The sequence below is a fragment of the Cervus elaphus genome, chromosome 15, assembly GCF_910594005.1.
Source record: "Cervus elaphus chromosome 15, mCerEla1.1, whole genome shotgun sequence".
In the NCBI taxonomy this organism is placed as follows: domain Eukaryota; kingdom Metazoa; phylum Chordata; class Mammalia; order Artiodactyla; family Cervidae; genus Cervus; species Cervus elaphus.
The window spans coordinates 77,101,442-77,121,613 of record NC_057829.1 but is presented as its reverse complement, the minus strand read 5'-3'; the positions used below and the strand labels follow the sequence as shown (position 1 = coordinate 77,121,613).

At 48.2% G+C, this 20,172-nt stretch overlaps 1 protein-coding gene across 3 annotated transcripts in view; it reads right to left on the bottom strand.

The window, feature by feature from the left end:
* Window positions 1-20,172, bottom strand: part of VWA2 (von Willebrand factor A domain containing 2) — a 52,021-nt gene that overhangs the window by 9,543 nt on the left and 22,306 nt on the right. For all 3 annotated transcript variants that reach the window (XM_043925422.1, XM_043925423.1, XM_043925424.1), the window contains 6 exons: window positions 12,982-13,176; window positions 8,689-8,822; window positions 7,956-8,088; window positions 4,971-5,026; window positions 2,406-2,513; window positions 865-1,437 (listed from right to left, as the gene is read on the bottom strand). In XM_043925422.1, coding sequence (XP_043781357.1) covers window positions 865-1,437; window positions 2,406-2,513; window positions 4,971-5,026; window positions 7,956-8,088; window positions 8,689-8,822; window positions 12,982-13,176 — 1,199 coding nt within the window. The remainder of the gene's footprint in view (window positions 1-864; window positions 1,438-2,405; window positions 2,514-4,970; window positions 5,027-7,955; window positions 8,089-8,688; window positions 8,823-12,981; window positions 13,177-20,172) is intronic.

Below are 20,172 nucleotides of genomic sequence, written 5' to 3'. Positions count from 1 at the left end.
AATGTGAGGGTGGGATATTTCAAAAGAACAGCATGTATACTATTTATGGTGAAACAGATCACCAGCCCAGGTGGGATGCATGAGACAAATGCTCGGGCCTGGTGCACTGGGAAGACCCAGAGGAATCGGGCGGAGAGGGAGGTGGGAGGGGGGATCGGGATGGGGAATACGTGTAAATCTATGGCTGATTCATATCAATGTATGACAAAAAAATAAATAAATAAAAATTAAAAAAAAAAAGAAATGACAAGTAGCATTTCATGAAAGGCTTGGCTTGTTCTAGACGTTTATGCCTCTGCAGGCATATGTGTGTACTGGGAATGCATTTCTTTCTTGCCAACAAGAAACTGGGAAGCTGCCATTCTAGAGTTACACTTAGTAGATTGACAGCTCCTTATTAACTATAACAATAAAAATGAATAAACAGCAATACCTACAATTCTGAGTGCACACTCTGAGCTTACTCTGTACTAGTGTGCATCTTGCTTGCCCTACGTAATCCTCATAAAAGCCCCTTAGGAGGTGCTACTATTTGCCGGATTGTGGTGACCAGTAAAATGAGATGGCTAGACAGCATCATAACTCAGGGGACATGAATTTGAGCAAACTCTGGGAGATGGTGGAGGACAGAGGATCCAGGGGGTTGCAAAGAGTCAGACATGACTTAGCGACTGAACGACAGCAAAACTGAGAAGATACTCATCACAAGGCTAGTATATAAAAAAAGCAGGGCTGTGGCTCCAGCCCACATCAGAGACCCTGGTTAAGTCCCTACCGAAAGGTGGAAGGTTCTACACTGGCCAGTTGGCCCCAAGGTCAGCTGAGGCTGGCCCGCAGCTGGCACGGGTGTGGGGTGTTCCCTACCTGGGCGCGGCCTGTTGCAGAGCTTGCCCTGCAGCTTTGGAATCTGGTCGAATAGGTCCTGCGGGCCGGTGTAGGTCAGCACGCGCTCTGGGCCGCCAGTGATCACCTCCAGTTCCGCCCGCACGTCCTCGCTGCCCATGCCCAGCAGGAGCAGCTCCCGGGCCCTCGCGAAGCCCGCCGGGCCGGCCACCTGGTCCTGGGAGCGCGCCTCGGTCATCAGGACCACCGCCCGCCTAGGCCGGTCCAGGCCTGTCCCGGGGGCACTCCCGAAACCACGCTCCGCCGCCTGCCGCAGGGCCCGGCCCGTCAGGGTGGCACCGCCGTCGAAGGGAAGGCTGTCGAGGCTCCGGACCAGGTCCGGCACGTCCTGGTACTCGCCCACGGGCACGGCCACGGTCAGCTCCGCGCCGTAGCGGGCCACCCCCACGCGCGCCCGGGAGTCTCCGGTCAGCGCCGCCCGCACAAACCGCTTCACAAAGGCCTTGGCCTGCTGGAAGCCCTCCGGGCTGGCGTCCGCTGAGCTGGCCAGTAGGAACAGGACATCCACTCTGCACTTCAGGCTCAGATTCAGAGCTGCCGGGACACAGCCACCATCACCTTAGGGAGCACGTGGGCAACCATCCCACCTGGGATGCCCAACCCCACATGAGGCTGAGCCACCGCCCTCCTAGGAGAGGGATGGAGCCATGACATTGAGGCTCCAAAGGCTAGTGACCAGAGCCCATCACCGAGTTAGACAGGGCTCCCCGGCTCCCACCCAGGGTCTCGCTCGCTCTCCTCTTTTTCAAAAGAAAAATAGAATCTATAGTCTTCCCCCACTATGGTTAGTGCTTCCTGGGTCCTGTTGGAGAAATCTTTGTCTACCCCCAAATCATGACAATAGGCTCCTATGTTTTTCTTCCAGAAACTTCACAACTTTTCTCTCTACACTTAAATCAACGATCCATCTGGAATTGATTTTTGTATAACTTTGTGAGGTGGGGGAATCAAGATATACTTTTTCCCAGATAAGTCTCCAATTGACCTAGCACGACAGTTTTTAAAAAGTTATTATTTAACAAGTCCCATCCTCTGTGTCAAGCATTGTGCTGAGCACTTCACGTACAGAATCTTATTTCAAATTCCCATAACCACAGGGCAGTAAAAGTCAATTATAATCTTCACAGTTTTAAAATCAAGAGGGGTTGAGGCTTCTCATTACTCTTCTGGAAGAGGGGTGAAGGGACCATGAACCCAGAACCATGAACCTGATGGGCTGGCTCCAGCCTACAGCTGGGCTCGCTGATGCCCACAGATCAAGCCCTTCTAAAGCTAAGAAGCTAGCGGCCGTGTCATACCCAAACCTCCACCACCCGAGTTATACCCTGGAGCCCTCCGGGTATCACCTGAGACATCAGCTCAGTGGTGTACCTGAAATGCCGGTGGCACTAACTCCTAGGCCAGTTCCTGCCTAGTGGCTAATGGGGTGGCGGACGAAGAGCAGGGGCCCGGACTCCACTGTTCCCAAAAACTGGAGTCTGGGATGTCCCGGGCACACGTACCACAGTTGGCTTCCCCTCCAAAGGCTGGCGGGCAGAGGCAGCGGTACCTGTCTGGTCCTTCTGGAACACATGTGCCTCCATTCTGGCAGGGCTGTGAGTCACAGGGGCCTACCAGAGAGATACCTGTTAACAGCCTGGCACATCTGCCCAGCGATGGAAGGGCTTTGGCCACCCTGCCCCACCAGGGCCCAGCCCCTTCCTTTCCCGGGATGCACTAGGAAATTGGTCTCAACACCTGTAGCCAAAGACCGAAAAGAACAGCAAATGAGGGCTTAAGGTGCGGGAAATAACAGATACTCAGTGGTGGGCTCAGTTAAGGCTCTGTGTGAAGTACAGGCTCACCGTGGATCTGCCAGTGGGATCTGGCTCTGATGCTGGGAGCACATGTTACAGACTGAATTACGTCTCCTCTCCCCATTCATATGTTGTCATTCAGTCACCAAGTCATGTCTGACTCTTGCAACCCCATGAACTGCAGCACACCAGGCTTCCCTGTCCTTCACTATCTCCCAGAGTTTGTTCAAACTCATGTCTGTTGAGTCAATGATGCCATCCATCCATCTCATCCTCTGTCGCCTCCTCCTCCTCCTGCCTGCAATCTTTTCCAGCATCAGGGCCTTTTCCAATGAGTCTGCTCTTAGCATCACATGGCCAAAGTATTGGAGCTTCAGCTCCAGCTGAAGATGGTGAAGGATGGTGAAGTTGAAGGATTTTTAAAACTATGAAGTTTTAAAACTTTAAAACTATGAAGATTTATTCATTCAGTCCTTCCAGTGAATATTCATATGTAGGAGTCCAAACCCCCAATACCTTAAAAATGTTAATATATTACTTAGTGGTCACATGATTGTAATTAAAGTGTATACTTTTGAAAGGTAGGAATTGAGAGTAACTTTGGGCACCCAGGCCTGCGGTTCTATCAGCAGGAGTTTCATGGAAATGACTGGGGGTTCATTAACAGCGCCAACAGTGGCCTTTAAATGAGCAGTTATTATGGGATCACGTACTATGAAATTAAAAGACGCTTGCTCCTTGGAAGAAAAGTTATGACCAACCTAGACAGCATATTAAAAAGCAGAGACAGTACTAACAAAGATCCATCTAGTCAAAGCTATGGTTTTTCCAGCAGTCATGTAAGGACGTGACAGTTGGACTATAAAGAAAGCTGAGCGTCGAAGAATTGATGCTTTCGAACTGTGGTGTTGGAGAAGACTCTTGAGAGTCCCTTGGACTGCAAGGAGATCCAACCAGTTCATCCTAAAGGAAGTCAACCCTGAATATTCATCGGGAGGACTGATGCTAAAGGTGAAACTCCAATACTTTGGCCACCTAATGCGAAGAACTGACTCCTTGGAAAAGACCCTGATGCTGGGAAAGATTGAAGGAGAAGGGGACAACAGAGGATGAGATGTTGGATGGCATCACCGACCCAATGGGCATGAGTTTGAGTAGGCTCTGGGAGTTGGTGATGGACAGGGAGGCCTGGCGTGCTGCAGTCCATAGGGTCACAAAGAATCGGACACGACTGAGAGACTGAACTGAACTAAGCTGACGGTTACACATGCATGATCTCATTTCACTGATACAACCAAATAAAGCAAGTACTATGAACCCCCATGTCACAGACAGGAAGCTGAAACTCAACAAACAGAAGTCACACGCTGAAGGTTAGCTACTTGGAAAGTGGCAGAGCTGGGACTCAAGTTATTCTGGTTTCAAAACCATAAGTCCCTGACCTTTTATTTCTGAGTGGAAACAACCAGACTTTCAGTTCCTGCCAGCTGTCAGAGGCCAGCCACCTTGGAACTTTAAAACAAGATGCCCAGCGGGTCACCTAACCCCAGGTAAGAAGTACCCTCCTGCCTGCACACAAGCCTCTGGCTCTTCAGGGGCCGGGTACCTGACCTCATCAGAAGCAGCAAATCCACACAAGCACCGATGCCAAGACAACCGACCTCCATCGCTCCTGCATCTGTGAGATGCTCTAGACCCCGGAGTGATGAGTAGGGAGGGCCCACTGGGGAGCCAGGCCAAATGATCTTAACGGGGTTGATGAGTCCTCCTGTTTGCTGGGGACTTTGTAGCTGATGAAGCACGTGGGTGGACATCATCTACTGAATCTTCCCTAGGAGTCCATGTATGGTACCCTCTACCATCCAGAGTAGGGAGATGGGGAGTCCAGACATGGGGCAAACATTGCCCTCATTTTAGAGAGGAAGAAAGTAAGGCTCAGGTATCTTGCTCTGGGTTTGGTGCTAGATATGAGGTTTTCTGTTTGCAAAGTTAGGGGGTCAGTGCATGCCCCGCTCTGCCTCTTGTCAATGCAGAGTCCCGGTTAAGGAAGTAATTCCAAAGCTTCACTCCATTCTCAGTGAAAAGATACCACTGAATAAGGGAAGCCTTGAGGATCACACGAGCATGTTGCTCTGCCTCTGAAATGCCCATGCCTCTGCCCTGGAGCTGGGTCCAATCCTACTCAGTGCCCCAGGAGTACAAATGCCCCTTCGGGAGCCAGCCTTGTCCCGGGGCCAGAAAGAACAGGAGAATCAAAGAGGCAGACTGTACCTGGGCAGGTGGTCCTGTAGCAGGTGGTGGGGTGGGTGAAGAACACTCTCTTCCAGCTACGACCCAAGACATCAAACGGTACAGATCAGAGGTTTAACAGGAAAGGTTATTTAAAACACTAAGAGCTGACGTAAGATGCCATGCAGAAGTGACTCAAGAAACCTGTTTTTTCCCCTGATTCCACCCCAACTTTTGTCTGCACATGGAGTAGGAAATGTTTTAAACTAATCAAAGACAATTTAAAAAAAAAGGAGATAATGTAAGCTGGCTATCCTGTCAGAAGTTAGAGATGTCTGTGTTCAATACTCTGAGCTACGTAAACAGCTTTCTATTATAAATTACTTTCTGGGGCCAGCACAATGAGTTGGGGGGCAGGAAATACTGGGATTAGGCAACTGGATTCTAGTTGTGTGACCCCAGGCAAGTTTCTTTCCTTCTCTGGTCCTCAGTCCCCACTTCTGTGTAGTAACCTATTGGGTAGTTTTCAACTGTGTTCCTTGGAGCCTCAGTGGAGAGGGAACGGGGCTGTTCACGGCTCCCCCAGTGCCACAGCCCTGCCCCCAACCCAAATGTGCTTTTTCTGGTCTGCAGGACAATTGTCCATACAAGCCTCTATTGTAGCTCAGGAGGATGTGCAAACCACTGGCTGGTCTCAATGGCCCCTGAGGCCTGTTTGGTTGCCAACCTTCAGACCACACAAGGCACCATTCCTGCACTGGCTTCCATGCTTCATCCGTCCCCATCATTACATCAATTCCTCGGCTACTTGAAGAGACAGTAACCTCTTTCAGATGGAGAAGAGGGCTCAGAGGGCTGAATTAAGGGGCCCAAAGTCACACTTATCAAAACACAGCAGAGCTGGGATCTGAACTCCGTCTTGGACTCCAAAGCCCATGCATGTTGCCCTCTGGGCCTCCCCCGCCCCAGCTCTCCTGAGTCTGTGGGGTCACACGCCAGCCAAGGCAAGAGGGGATCCTTGTCCCTCAGGTAGGAAGCCCTCCTGTTGCCTGGCAGCAGCTCCACAGTGGCCTCATCTCAGGAGATTCTCTCAGGGCCTTGGCCATAAAGTTCTCTAAAACTTTCCCAAAAAGCCTTCTCCCAGTGAAATCCCACCCCAGTGTTGCCCAGCTGGGGGGTGGCTAATAGGGCTCATCGCTAGGGCAGGAGCTTACCCGAGGCAAAACATCCACTTAGGATAAAAGCCAAGTCAATTCTGAACTCAAGGGGTTGCTGAAGTCAAACTCTGCCAAGCCACCAGCTCATTAAAGAGAACTCTTCTTCCCTTCTGTGTCTACTCCCAGTGACAACCTCATAAAACCACACATCCAAGCCCAGAAAGTTCCACGGGCCCTGCCCTCCCTACCCAGCCCAGCACTGGGAGCCCGTGCTACTGGGCAGACACTGTCTACAGGCCTTTGCCTGGACCTGTACTCAGCTTGCCGCCCACCCCACCACCTGCCACCTCCCTCCGCTCTGGACTCAAGATGCCACATTCTCTGTCTTCCCTGCCTACTGTAATTAAAAGCGCTACCCTACCCCAACCACCTAGTTACCCCACTCTGTCTCCCCCACCCCGCATTCTTTCCCCAGTAGGCACTTGGCATCACCTAAGAGTTCCTCTAGCTATTTACTTTGTTCACTGCTGCCTCTTGTTCATGGGGGCTGATTTGTTTCTGAGATGCTCATACAGATTCCCTAGGACCTGGGCCAGTGCTGAGAGCTCAGGAGGGCCTCCGTGAAGATCTCCTGAATGAAGGGATTGATGAAAAACCTACTATATGCATTATTCTAGAAGCCTTGATGTATTAATTCCTGCATGCTCCAGACAAATCCTCTGAGAGAAAGTTCACACACAGCAACAAAGACCCAGTGCAGCCATAAATAAATAAAATAAAACTATATATATATAAAGACTTTATAATTTTATATGTATGTGTATATATATATAAAGACTGTTCAAGCGGCCCCTTCTCCACGATGTGCGAGGAATCAAGCCCCATTCCAGCACTTGGGAGGCTCTCTCTGGACCAAGAGCACTGGGGGCAGTGACTGTGTCCGCCTCCTTGTCACACACTGTCCTGCTCAGAGGGGCACTTAAACATGTTCACCAGAGAACAAAGAACTACCTCCATTCACTTGAAAGCTCAGGTTCAGAAGAGAGTCTCTAATGGCCTATGACAGGGCCCCAGGCCTCACTTCCTCTGATCCATGTCGGGGGAATGGCTCTTCCCTGCCGGGGCGGCGTTTGGACTCGGCATCGGCCCAGCATGGCCCTTGCAGCTTCTCAGCTGTTCCATCTCATTGCCGTGTACATGCTCTGATCTCATCGCAGAGGCCAGGCCAAGGGGCAAGATGCAGCTGGTTCGAACGCTACCCTGGCTCTCTAGAAAGGAGGGGTGGGCCGGATCACAAATTGCTAACCAGGGGCCATACTGGAGGTGATCCAGAAAAAGTGCCAAGGGACAGTCTGGGGAGTCTGCAGGGCAGTGGCTGACAGCTGGGCAGTGGGTGCTCTCGAATACCTGAGCTCCTGTGCTGAAGAATCCAGCCTCCCCCATGGCATCTACAACTGGAGTTCATGCAAGGATCTTATTTAAGCCTCTTGGTTTGCTCAGCCCCCATAAAGGTGGAAACTGGTGCTCAGAGGAACCAAGTTACCAGACCACTAACCCACGTCCACACCACTGCCCTATCCAACCAGTTTTTGGCTGACCCGCCAGCCTTCCAGAATGGCTGTGACCTGCCCCGCTCACTCACCCTGGGTGCCTGACTGGTGGGTCTACAAGACTCTGATGCTGAGTACGTGCGCCCCTGCCTGTGTCCCTGAAACCCTGTCCCTGGCTCCCTCCCTGGTCTCCTCCGATCCGCATCACAGGCTCCACGGCCAAGGCCCCAGAAAGCCGTTCTCCCCGCAGCCCGTGAGGCCCTGGCCAACCCTGCCCAGGTCGAGCCCTTGGGCTCGGACTCCAAACCGTGAGGACAAACCTGGAGAAGGGACAGAGGGCAGCCAGCACAGCGTCAGCACTCCGAGATCCTCTCCAGCATGGGGCGAGGCCAGCAAGCTCCCTGACCGTCTCCAGCGTCTTGCGCTCACAGGGGTGAGGCTGGACCTTGCAGTCTGTGTCCACCATGCATGCCCAAGACAGGGAAGACAGAGTTAAGCATCATTCCCCGCGGTCCCACCCACCCCTGCCCTCACAGAGCACACAGCAGAGGGCCAGCCAGTCTCTGAGCATCTCCTCTGCACAGGTCCCACTCCTCACAGCTCTTCCATCCTGTACACACATGTACCTTTCATTCTACCTACGTCACTCCAGCTCCCGGAAGGACTCTGACAAAGCTGACTACGCATACAGGGATCTCACCCCCAGATGAAGCCTCCCTGTGCTGACAGTGTGGGGAGCTGGCTCCTTCCTCCTCCCAAGCAGTGGACAGGCACAGGGGACCCCCCATATCTGGGTCCCAAGCCCTGAGCCTCTCAATCCCTCAAAGACAATCTCAGGATTCCCAGCCAAAACCCCCACAGGGCCTGACACGGAGAGGCTGAACAAAGCCGAGTGTCCCAGGGCCGAAGCTGCTAGGTACTGTCCCTCTTCTGCTGCTTCCCTGGGGAGCCTCCTGTGTCCTGACCTCTGGCCTTGGGGAACCCTCCCCACCCTGGCATCCCACTTCTATATGGGCAAGGCCACTCCTTCCCAGCTGGGAGGCCCTTACTCACCTGGAGAGGTGGTGGTGCAGATGGTGGAGCCGCTGAGGGTGCTGAAGAGGCCGTTGGCGGCGTCCTCCACCTGCTCGGCCATCAGCACGTGCCGCTCCCTTGGCTCGCTGGCCAGCGAGTGCAGCTCCTCCCACCTGAGTCCCGGCCCCAGCAGAGAAGTCACAACGGCCCGTCGCCCCGCGCTCACCCACCTCCTGCCCACCCATCTCCTAGACCCTGGGCTCTGTGTGGACAGCACCACCACCCACCGAGGCAGGAGCCACCTAGCTGCAACCTCATCCGTCTAGGATGCAGGGAAGGTCTAGAAGTGAACCACAGAAAGACTGAGGATGCTGAGCTGTGGGTAGTAATGTGTGCATGCTCCGGCAACCCACCAATTTCCTCAGAGGAGAACCTCCCACTCGAACTGTCAGCTCTTGTTTGAGACTCGGTCCTAACAGATCTAGTCATCTGGTTTTATAACTTATAGCTGATGAGAAAAATTTAACCATAAAGGAAATGAAGGAAAGTGGTTCGTGGTTCTAGGTGATGCCAAGAGAAGCACACACAGGAACAACTAGTAATAGGAAAAAAAAAAAAAATCCTGATGATTATAAACCATGCCCATAAGAACTCAGAGGCCAGCAATGTGAGGCCATGTAGACATGGGAACTGGCATAGTTCAACAACCAGAGGGTACTGTTAGTGCCCGGAACAGAAATGATAGGTGGGATGATGACCTTAGTGCATGAAGAAGGGTTAAAGGATGTTGGGGAAAAACCTATTTTTAAGAAGACAAAGCAGTTGGCAACACATTTAGAATCTTGCCCATCAAAAAAATTCATCAAAATAGACCAAGGCTTGGCAATACAGCAAAACCTTCATGGATCTCTAAACCGCCTCATGTAAAACTCCGATTCTCCTCTAAAGGCACAGAAGACAGCCGTTTCATCCAGTACCTAGGACAGCACCTGGCACGAAGGAGGGGCTTCTTAGTTCTAGACTCACAGTAGCTTTGAGTGGGCAGTTCTGCCAGGCCCCACCCTTAGCTCTCCCAGCCCCCAAAGAGACCTTCCTAAAAGCTCCCTGGGTAATCCAGATACCCAGCCAGAGTTGAGAATCCTCAGAGAATGGGTTTTAACTACACTAAAGGCGGGTGGGGATGGAAGAGTTTGAGCGGCATCAGTCTTTAATCTCTCTACAGAGGTTTTCAGACTTTGGTGGTATCCGAATCACCGAGGACCAGAAAAAGCAGAGACCGAGGCTCCTCGCCCCAGAGTTTTGGATTCAATGAGGTGCGGCCCGAGTGCGTGGGTTTCTAACAAGCTCTAGATGCTGCTGATGCTGCTGGTCCAAGGAACACACCTGGAGAACCCCCGGTCAACAGTGTACGGCCTTCTACTAGGAGTGGGGGAAGGGGTTAGGTGGGCCTGGGAGCCCAGCAGGCTTCCTCAGAGGCTGCCTGTGTCTGCAAAACTTGGGCTTTCAAACCTGAGTGATACCCCCTCTCCTGAGCAACTGGCTTCTTAATTTCTCTACACCAGACATGCTCAAAGTATGGTCTATGGGCCAGCGCAGGTCCCCAAACTTCTCACCCTGATTCAGAATCTCAAAAGCATAGATACCAGGCATTTATAAGCTAATCGTATCACAGCTTGACAGAGCCATTTTTAGTCTGTTGGGTCAATTAATAAGAATTTGAGCTTCTATTTTAACTTTGTTTTTATTTCATTTTTCTGGTAATTCATTTTTATTGTAATTTTTTTTTAAGCATCATGGCATGATCAATTAGGGAAAAAAAAAAACAACTGGACCTTCACCACATATAGTTTGAGAAGCACTCCTTCAGCTAGCAGCTGGAGAAGAAAGCCCCAGAATGGGCCAGTATTTCCACCTTGTGGGTGAAATTCTCATTTCCATTCTGTTCCATCCTCGGCAATAGATCTTGGGCAACTATTATGTGTAAGACACTCTACTCGGCAGGAGGGTGGGCAGGGAGCCATAAAGTAACACCCTTTCTCCTCTCTCAAGGAGTTTATGTTCCTTATATCTGAGAACACAAAAAGAGCCAGCCATAAGGCAGCTTGTGTTTACTACCAAGTTACAATGACAACAACAGCGGTGGTGGTGGCTGTCATCACTGCACCAGGACACAGCACAATCGGGACAGCCCCACGGTACCCGCAACCTCAGTCTCCTATCTTCTTCCTCTTTCTGACCTGCACCCGCTGGTCCTCGGAGGTCCTCTCACTCGACACTCAGCTCCCGGTGATCTTATTTAGGCTTTAAACACTGTCTTCAGTTTCCATCTCAATGCCTGTCCTTTCTCCTATGTGCCAGACTCTTCCATCCAACTCCCCACTCATCCTCTCTACTGAGATGGCCAATATGAGTCTTAGACCTGCCCTGTCTGTAACAGAATTCAATTTCCTTTCCCAGTCTTTCTCATGTCAGTAAGTAACATCACCATTCATGCTGGGGCTCAAGCCAAAACCTTCTATTCTTCTCTCATACACCCACACCCAACACACCAGTCACTCCAGTGCTCTGCCTTCCAAACACATCCTAGATCCAGCCATTCCTCTGCAGATCACAGCTGCTGCCCTATGACAAACCACCATTAAATTGCATGTGAGCTGCTCCACCGGCTCCTAGATTCCCCGCTGCCCCATCATTGCCTCTCCCTCGGTCCAGTCAGTCTATTATCTTCCTGGCAGTCAGTGTGATCTCCTAAAAATGTAAGCCAGTTCATGTAATTCTCCTGCTCAAAACCCTCCACGGACTTCCCACACTACTCATTACAAACCTCAGTCTCTACAATAACTCACAAAGTCTGTAGCCCCGACTCCTGCCCACCTCTTCTACCTTATTTCTTGTAGTTCACCCCTTGCTGGTTGATCTCCAGCTGCTCTCTGGCTGTCTTGCTGTTTCTAAAAGACACTCAGCTAGCTGCTGCCTCAGGGCCTTTGCACTTGCCATCTGCCTGCCTCGCTTGCTCTTTTTTGTTACTTGGAAGGCTTGTTCCTCACTTAAGTTTCTGCTCAAAAATCAACTCCTTAAGGGAGCCTTGCCAGACTCCTCCTATCTAAAATAGCTCTACCATCTTGGGAATCCCCTGACAGTCCAGTGGTTAGGACTCAGCGCTCTCACTGCTGGTTCAATCCCTGGTTGGGAAACTAAAATCCCAATAGCTGCATGGCGTGCCCTCCCCGCCAAAAAATAGCTATCCTCCCTACTCCCATCATTCTGTAACCTCTTACCTACTTTATTTTTCTTCTCTGCATTTTATTTCCATCTGAAATTGTTATTTATTTATTCACTTACTTGTTTGTTGTCTAGTTCCTTTCCTAGAATGGAGTTTCATGAAGGCAAGGACTTTGTATAATATTATTGTCTCTGTATCCTGAGAACCTAGAATAGTGTCTGGCACGAGGAAGACAACCTATATTTATTGAGAGACTAAGAAAAGTACAGTGGGCCTTCCAGATCCCTAGGTTCCACATCTACAAATTCAACTAACTGTGGCTCCTGTGCTATGTTTATGATCTACAGATATGGGAGGGCTAAATAAAGGACGTGAACATCCATGGACTGTGGTGTCCTGGGGGTAGGGAGTTGGTTCTGGAATGACAGTACTAAAATTAACAGAGATGTCTGTGTACAGGCACAGTGCCAGGACCAGAGTCACTTCACTTGATACCCACAACAACTAGACGTTCATAGAGGTCACCTCCATTTTTAGGGCTGAGAATATACCCCCCTCCTCCCACCAGGAAGGCAGATTTCAGCACCTGGAGAAACATGGTTGAAGAGGGAAGCCAGACACAGACCAGCCTCAGGCTCATCAGAACACTTGCTTGGATTATTCAACTTGAAACTGGGGAAATGAGTCTTTTGTCTCCAGGATGGAGCTGGGAAGATAGGGCCTGGGGCGCTGCTTGCACCCATAGTCCCAGCTTCCCGAGAAAGCCCGGCTGAGAGAATAGCAGAGACAATTGGATGGGGGACAGACAGACTCTAAAAGGCAGCGAAATCCTTAACTCCTGCTGATTCCGAGAGACCCCTGACCCACTGGTGCAGTTATACACGTCCCTGAATTTCCATTTCTGCCCAGATACATTGGAGTCAAGTTTCTGACACTTGAAACCAAGTATTCAGACTAAAGACAACGCAAACTCTCAGACTTCCAAAGAGTTGGATTTCCCTGTGTGCCAGCAACAATGCAGCAAAGTGAGGAAAAGACGGGTCCCTGAAAATCCAGGATGGTTTTCCCAGCTCCCAGAGGGCTGACCCAGCACAACGAAAATCTCTTACCTCGGGAAGCGGATGCCCACGGTGAAAACAGTGACGCCCCTCTGCTTGAGCTGCTTGGCGGGCAGGGCCACATGCCCTTGGGACCTCCCGTCGGTGACGATGATGAGGACCTGGGGCACAGAGGCATTTCTGCCCCCCGGGAATCCTTTGCGCAGAAGGTATTTCAGAGCAAGGCTTGTCTCTGTGCGCCCTCCTCTGAGCTCACCCAGAAGGAAAAAAAAAAAGGAGAAAGAGTCAGCGATCCAGGGGTGAAGTTGGAATGAGAACCTGAGACAACAGCCACCTTCTCCCAGCAGAGGCTCAAAGGGACAATTCCCACATGATCTTTACTCTCTCATCATCTAAACCACAGTGATGGAGTTTCCCAGGTGGCATCAGTGGTAAAGAATCCGCCTGCCAATGCAGGAGATGCATCCGTGGATTGGGAAGATCCCCCTGGAGAAGGAAATGGCAACCCCCTCCAGTATTCTTGCCTGGAGAATTCCACAGACAGAGGAGCCTGGTGGGCTATACTCCATGGGGCCGCAAAGAGTCAGACACAACTGAGCACATACACAGTGTTAAATGCATATGTTAGGAGAAAAGGCAGAGAGAGAAACATGTAAACCACAGTGATGAAGAAGAATGAATTTTTCCCCTGGACTTAGCACTCAGCCTGCACATGTGTTATATTATATAATAATGTTATTCAGGTATTCATTTGCGTTCTTTCTCCATGGTGGCTCCAGGGTGCGATTCTCATCATTTGTCTAACACCCACCTCCTATCTCCCCATCCCTGAACCATTCCCTTCTTGTTACAGCTCAACATGTCCTTGGGAAAGCAGGTAACTGAGCTTGGTAAGGATTTCTGAGCATGAATGGCAGGGCTTTGATGCAAGGGTCATTTTCAAGATCAAGCCTCTGTGTCTCACTTCCAGGTTCAGGGCTGGGCATTGGAAGGCTGAACCATTTGACTACTTTCAGAGCAGGGCAGGTGACTATGGTCCCATCTCATCAGGAGGCTAAGATTCTGCATTCCTCACAGCGGAGTTATGGAGACTGTTGGCTGAGCTTGGAAACCCAGCACAGAATCCCTACTAAATCTCACCGTAGGAGACTCATGCCTACATCTGCAGAGGGTGGACTGCCAGCTCTGGGTGTCACCTAAGCAGAAAATAAAGACTTACTATAATTTTGGGCAAACCCTTTCAGTGGATGGTAATAGATGAGGAATCCCCTGCTCAGAGATCAGCAATACTAACTGCTAATATTTACTGTCCACCTACCATGTGCCAAGCACCACTAAACATGTGTATAAAGGTGCTTGGCTCATGTAATTCTCACCATAGCTCTGAGACAGGAGAGTTCAGAGAAGGGCCTTAGCTAAAGTGACACATTTCATGGGGGGAAGAGGCAGGACTTGAACTAAGAACTTCCAGAGTTCAAGTTCTTACCATCGCATTATACAACCTGCCTCGACCCAGCTAGTGGAGGTCAGAACTGCAGTTTAAACACAGTCAGGCTGATTCCAAAGTCATTCCTTTGAGGGGGTCGGCAATTTAAAGCTTCAGGGCAAATGGGCACAGAAAACGGGTGCCCATTCATTTATGTACTATCTACACAGACCACGTGGCCAGCAGAGCATTAAAATATTTACTGTACGGTCTCTGATGAAAAGGTTTGCTGACCCTGGCTCTGTACTACTGTCCAAACGGTCACAAAACACTCCTCACTGAAGGCCAGGCGCTCCCTGTGGCTTCCCCTGACGGGGATTCCCATGAGCCTCTGGCTGTGACCCTGCAGCCTTCCTTTCTCAGCCAGCCTCAGCTTTCTCTCCTGAAAATATGCCCTTCTTCTGTCACCCCTCCGCCCGTCACTTCTTCTCCTATGGGTTCAACGCTTTGGGATCAGGAAAAAAGCACTCGTTCTCCAGAAATCCATTCTCATTTCTCATACAGGCCTGCCTTCAGCCACCCCCCCCAGTGTCACACTTTGTCTTTCCTTTTCAACCAGATTTTCAGAGTGGGTCTGGGCCCCCTCTTCAGAGTCACCAGCCTGTGGCCAGAGATAAATTAAATTTCAAGGACGGGAGGGCCCGGGTCACTACTCCGCTGGCCTCTGGGGTGTCCACCCTCCACATCGCTCAGCACACAAATGCCCGTGCCAACCACCCTCTCCACCTCTGCACCTGACCTGCTGACTCCAGCCGACCAAGCTCAGGTGAGATTCCTAATGGCTTCTGACCCCCAGAAAGAGAGAAGAAACCCTGCTGCCTCCACTTTCCTTATTTCTTGGAGCGTTCCTCACCGAGTCTGTTCTCAGCTCAGCATCTGGCTCCAGAACTAGAGGTCTGAGTCCAGAATCTAACGTTTCTCTAATTTCTCTCCAATGGGATGAAACTAGGTAGAAAGTGAAGGTTCACAGATAGACTGCTATTTATGAGAGCAACCCACAGGCTGAACAAGAACAGGGACACAGATACTAAGTCCTGTGGTATACTGACCAGCTAAACTCAGCAAAGTTACTTAGCCTGAGATTCCTGTTAAACTTGCTAACATAAGGAAAGTAACAGTACTGTTTGAGGGTTAAATGCTGTTCCCAGTGCCTCCTGGTACCTAGTAAGCACTCTATCAATGGTCATTATAATGACCACCCAGCACTCTATTCCAATAAGTTTATCTTTTGAGTTCATCTCAAATTCTAGTGAGCACGAAAGTCCCTCAGGCGACTTAATAATGTGGATTCTCAGATTCCATCCTTCCAGAGTCCAAACTGGTGGATGTGCAACCAGGCCTGAGAACCTGCATTTTAAACCTGCCTACCTTCCCCCACCTGCCGTGATTCTGATGCAGGTAGTGCGTGGAACAGACTTTGAAAAATAATTCATAAGAACACTCACTGTAGGCACAGGGATGTTGATCACAGGAGTTTTTGTTGTTGTTGGTTTCAGCAGTGGATAAAAATCCTGGAATCAAGCTAAATGTGTTCTTTCAGGACAGTGGTTCCCAACCTTTTTGGCACCAGGGACCCATTTTGTGGAAGACAATTTTTCCATGAACTGACGCTCGTGGGGGGATAGTTCTGCGATGATTCTCATAAGGAGAATGCAACCCAGATGCCTCACATGCGCAGTTCACAGTAGGGCTCACTCTCCTGTGAGAAGCTCATGCCGCTGCTGATCTGACAGGAGGTGGAGCTGAGGTGGTAATGTGAGTGATGGGGAGTGGCTGTAACTACGACTGCCGCTCACCTCCTGCTGTGTGGTCCAGCTCCTAACAGGCTATGGACCAGTAATCGTTCATGGCCCAGGGGTTGGGTAGCCCTGTTTTAGCGACTGATTTACTACATTGTAATAGCCAAATTCACTGGTTTATTATGTAACCATTAAAAGGGCTCAACATGGGAAATAATGCAATTTTATGAAAAAAATACACACCAAAAATATTAAGTAAAAAAAATTTTTTATAATTTTAACTATTTTAAAAACTATGTTTAAATGTTAATGTAGCTTGAAATAAGCCACAGCTGCTATAAAAGGCTTTGTGCGAAAGTAATGTGGTGAGTGCTATTTCTGTAAAGCTATTTAAACATACTACAATGCTAATAAAGCTACAGACGGGGTAAAAAAAAAAATTCAGTCACAGAAAACTCAGAGTTGTGTAATTATGAAATTAATCAGATGATGGAACAGACTTGCACAGTCCCCCTGGCCAGAGTTCTAAGCATTTGGAGGTCAATTTCTGGCTGTGTTTTTTCTGATTTTAGGTTATCACAAGGTACAACGTTGGAAGGTTTGCTTGTAATATTTCCCAAAGTTATCACAAAATAGCAATAAGGTGATTGTCACAGTGGTTTCTTAGCCATTTCAAGACACGCTTTTAGGGGACTGCCTTGGTCTGGAAAGGCAAGTGTTCTGGGTTTGGGGCAGAGCTGTGTTCATCAGTCCAGAATTTCAAACTCCACTGAAGAAAAAGGGTAAAGTGCCCTGGGGAGGTCATCACTCCCGGTCAGCCAACATTCCTCTGTCCTGATTAATAAGAGTGTCTCAACATTCAATGTCCTCAGTGACCCTGCAACCTTCGCCAAAAATCCAGTTACTGCCTCCGGTCCTGGTTTGCTGTCTTACAGTCGTCCTGGGATACCCAAATGCTGACTGTGCACATCCCCAAAGAGCTGACCTTGTTCAGACACGTGAAGAGGCACCTTTCTCCATGCCAGTGTCTTCATCTGGCACATTCTCAATGCGTCTCTGCATGTCATGGGTCATGAATGACAGCCCTTAGCTATGAACACAGCTAACAAGAGGCTCAACTACGTGTTAGGAGCTAGAGGCTGAGGAGAGGGCAGGCAAAGGTGAGAAAGGACAGTTCCATGGGGCCTACTGGATGGGCAGTGTAATCCTGTGGTCCTGGCCAAGTCGCCTGCTCCGTCTCAACCTCAGTATCCTCCTCCATAAAATAAGGGGCTGGAAGAGGTACAGAGTGACCTCTATAAAGTGCCTTTTGGCACCAGTCACTGCAACTGGCATAACTTTTCACGAGAGCAGGGCTGAGTCATTTGAGTCCAAGTCCATCAACAACAACAAAAAACTCTGAAACCTACTAAAAAAGATACTCTACATCCAAAGACAAAGAAGAAGCCACAGCAAGATGGTAGGAAAAGTGCAATCATGATAAAATCAAATCCCATACCCACTGGGTGAGCGACCCACAAACTGAAAAATAATTATACTATGGAGGCTCTCCCACTGGAGTGAAAGTTCTGAGCTGCATGTCAGACTCCCCAGCCTGCAGGTTTGGCATCAGGAGGAGGAGACTCGAGAGTATCTGGCTTTGAAGGCCAGCAGCGTTTAATAGCAGACTGCCACAGAACTGGGGAAACAGAAACTCCACTCTTGGAGGGTGCACACAAGGTTTCATACCAGATCCCAGGGACAAAATCTGTGACCTCCTAAGAGCCTGGGCCAGACCTATCTGGTGGTATTGGAGGGTTTCCAGCAGAGGCGGGGGTAATTACTTTAAATATAAAATAGATTAAATGCTCCAAACATTAGACACAAACAGGCTGAAGGGATACAAAACCAAGGCCTATATGTATGCTGTCTACAAGAGACCCACTTCAGATCTAGGGATACATACAGACTGAAACCCAGGGATGGAAAAAAGTATTTCATGCAAATGGTAATCAAAAGAAAGCTACAGTAGAAAAACTCATATCAGACAAAATGGACTTTAAAATAAAGACCACTGTAAGAGACATAGAAGGACACTACATAATAATCAAGGGATCCACCCAAGAAGAAGATAAAAGAATTGTAAATATATATGTACCCAACATAGGAACACCTCAATATATAATACTAACTCCTATAAAAGGAGAAATGGACAGTGCCAAAAATAATGGGGGACTTTAATACCCCACTTTCATCAATGGACACCACATCATCCAGACAGAAAATCAATAAGGAAACACAGGCCTGAAATGACACATTAGGCCAAATGGACTTAATTGATACTTATAGAGAATTATATCCAAAAGCAGCAGAATACATATTATTTTCAACTGCATATGGAATATTCTCCAGGATTGATCACATGCTGGGCCACAAAGTAAGCCTTGGTAAATTTTCTTAAATCATATCAAGCATTTTTTCCATCCACAATGCTATGAGATTAGAAATCAACTACAAGGAAAAAAAACTGTAAAAAAAACATAAACACATGGAGGCTAAACAATATACCATCAAACAAAAAAATGGATCCTTAAAGAAATAAAAGAGGAAATTAAAAAATACCCAGAGACAAAGGAAACCTATGGGACACAGCAAAAGCAGTTCTAAGAAAGAAGTTTATAGCAATATAATCTTACCTCAGGAAACAAGAAAAATCCCAAATAAACAATCTAACCTTACACCTAAAGCAACTAGAGAGAAAAGAACTAACAAAACCCAAAGTTAGTAGAGGGAAAGAAATCATAAAGATCAGAGCAGAAATAAATGAGAAATTGAGACAAAGAAACCAATAGAAAAGACCAAGAAACTAAAAGTTGTTTCTTTGAAAAGAAAATTGATAAACATTTAGCCAGACTCATCAAGGAAAAAAAAAAAGGGAGTGGGCTCAAACTGATAAAATTAGAAATGAAAAAGGGAGAAGTTACAACTGATGCCACAGAACACAAAGGCTTGTAAGAGACACACACAAGCAGCTACATGCCAATAAAATGGACAATCTAGAAGAAATAAACACATTCTTAGAAAGATCTCCCAAGACCGAGTCATAAAGAAATAGAAAATATGAACAGACAAATAACAAGTAATGAAATTGAAACCATGGTTTAAAAACTCCCAACAAACAAAAGTCCAGGACCAGACAACTTCACAGGTGAATTCTATCAAACATTTAGAGAAGAGTTAACACCTATCTTTCTGAAACTCAGCCAAAAAAAATTTCAGAGGAAGAAACACTCCCAAACTCATTCTATGAGGCCACTATCCCGCTGATACCAAAACCAAGCAAAGATACCACAAAAAAAGAAAATTATAGGCCAATATCAGTGATGAACATAGGCACCAAAATCCTCCACAGCAAACTGAATCCAGCAATACATTAAAAGGACCATATACCATGATCAAGTGGGATTTATTGCAGGGATGTAAGGATTTTCAATATTCTCAAGTCAATCAGTGTGATGCACCACATTAACAAATTGAAAAATAAAAACCATATTATCTCAACAGATGTAGAAAAAGTTTTTGACAAAATTTAACACCCATTTATGATGAAAACTCTCCAGAAAGTGGGCACAGAGGACACTTACCTCAATATAATAAAGGCTGTATATGACAAACTTACAGCCAACATCTTATTCAATGGTAAAAAACTGAAAGCATTTCCTCTAAGGTCAGGGACAAGACAAGGATGTCCACTTTCACCACTTTTATTCAACATAGTTTTGGAAGTTCTAGCCATGGCAATCAGAGAAGAAAAAGAAATAAAAGGAATCCAAATTGGAAAAGAAGAATAAAACTGTCACTGTTTGCAGATGATATGATACTATACATAGAAAATTCTAAAGATGCTACCAGAAAACTACTAGAACTCATCAATGAATTTGCAAAGTTGCAGAATTAATACACAGAAACTATTGCATTTCTATACACTAACAGTGACAGATGAGGAAACAGAAATTAAAGAAACAATCCCATTTACCA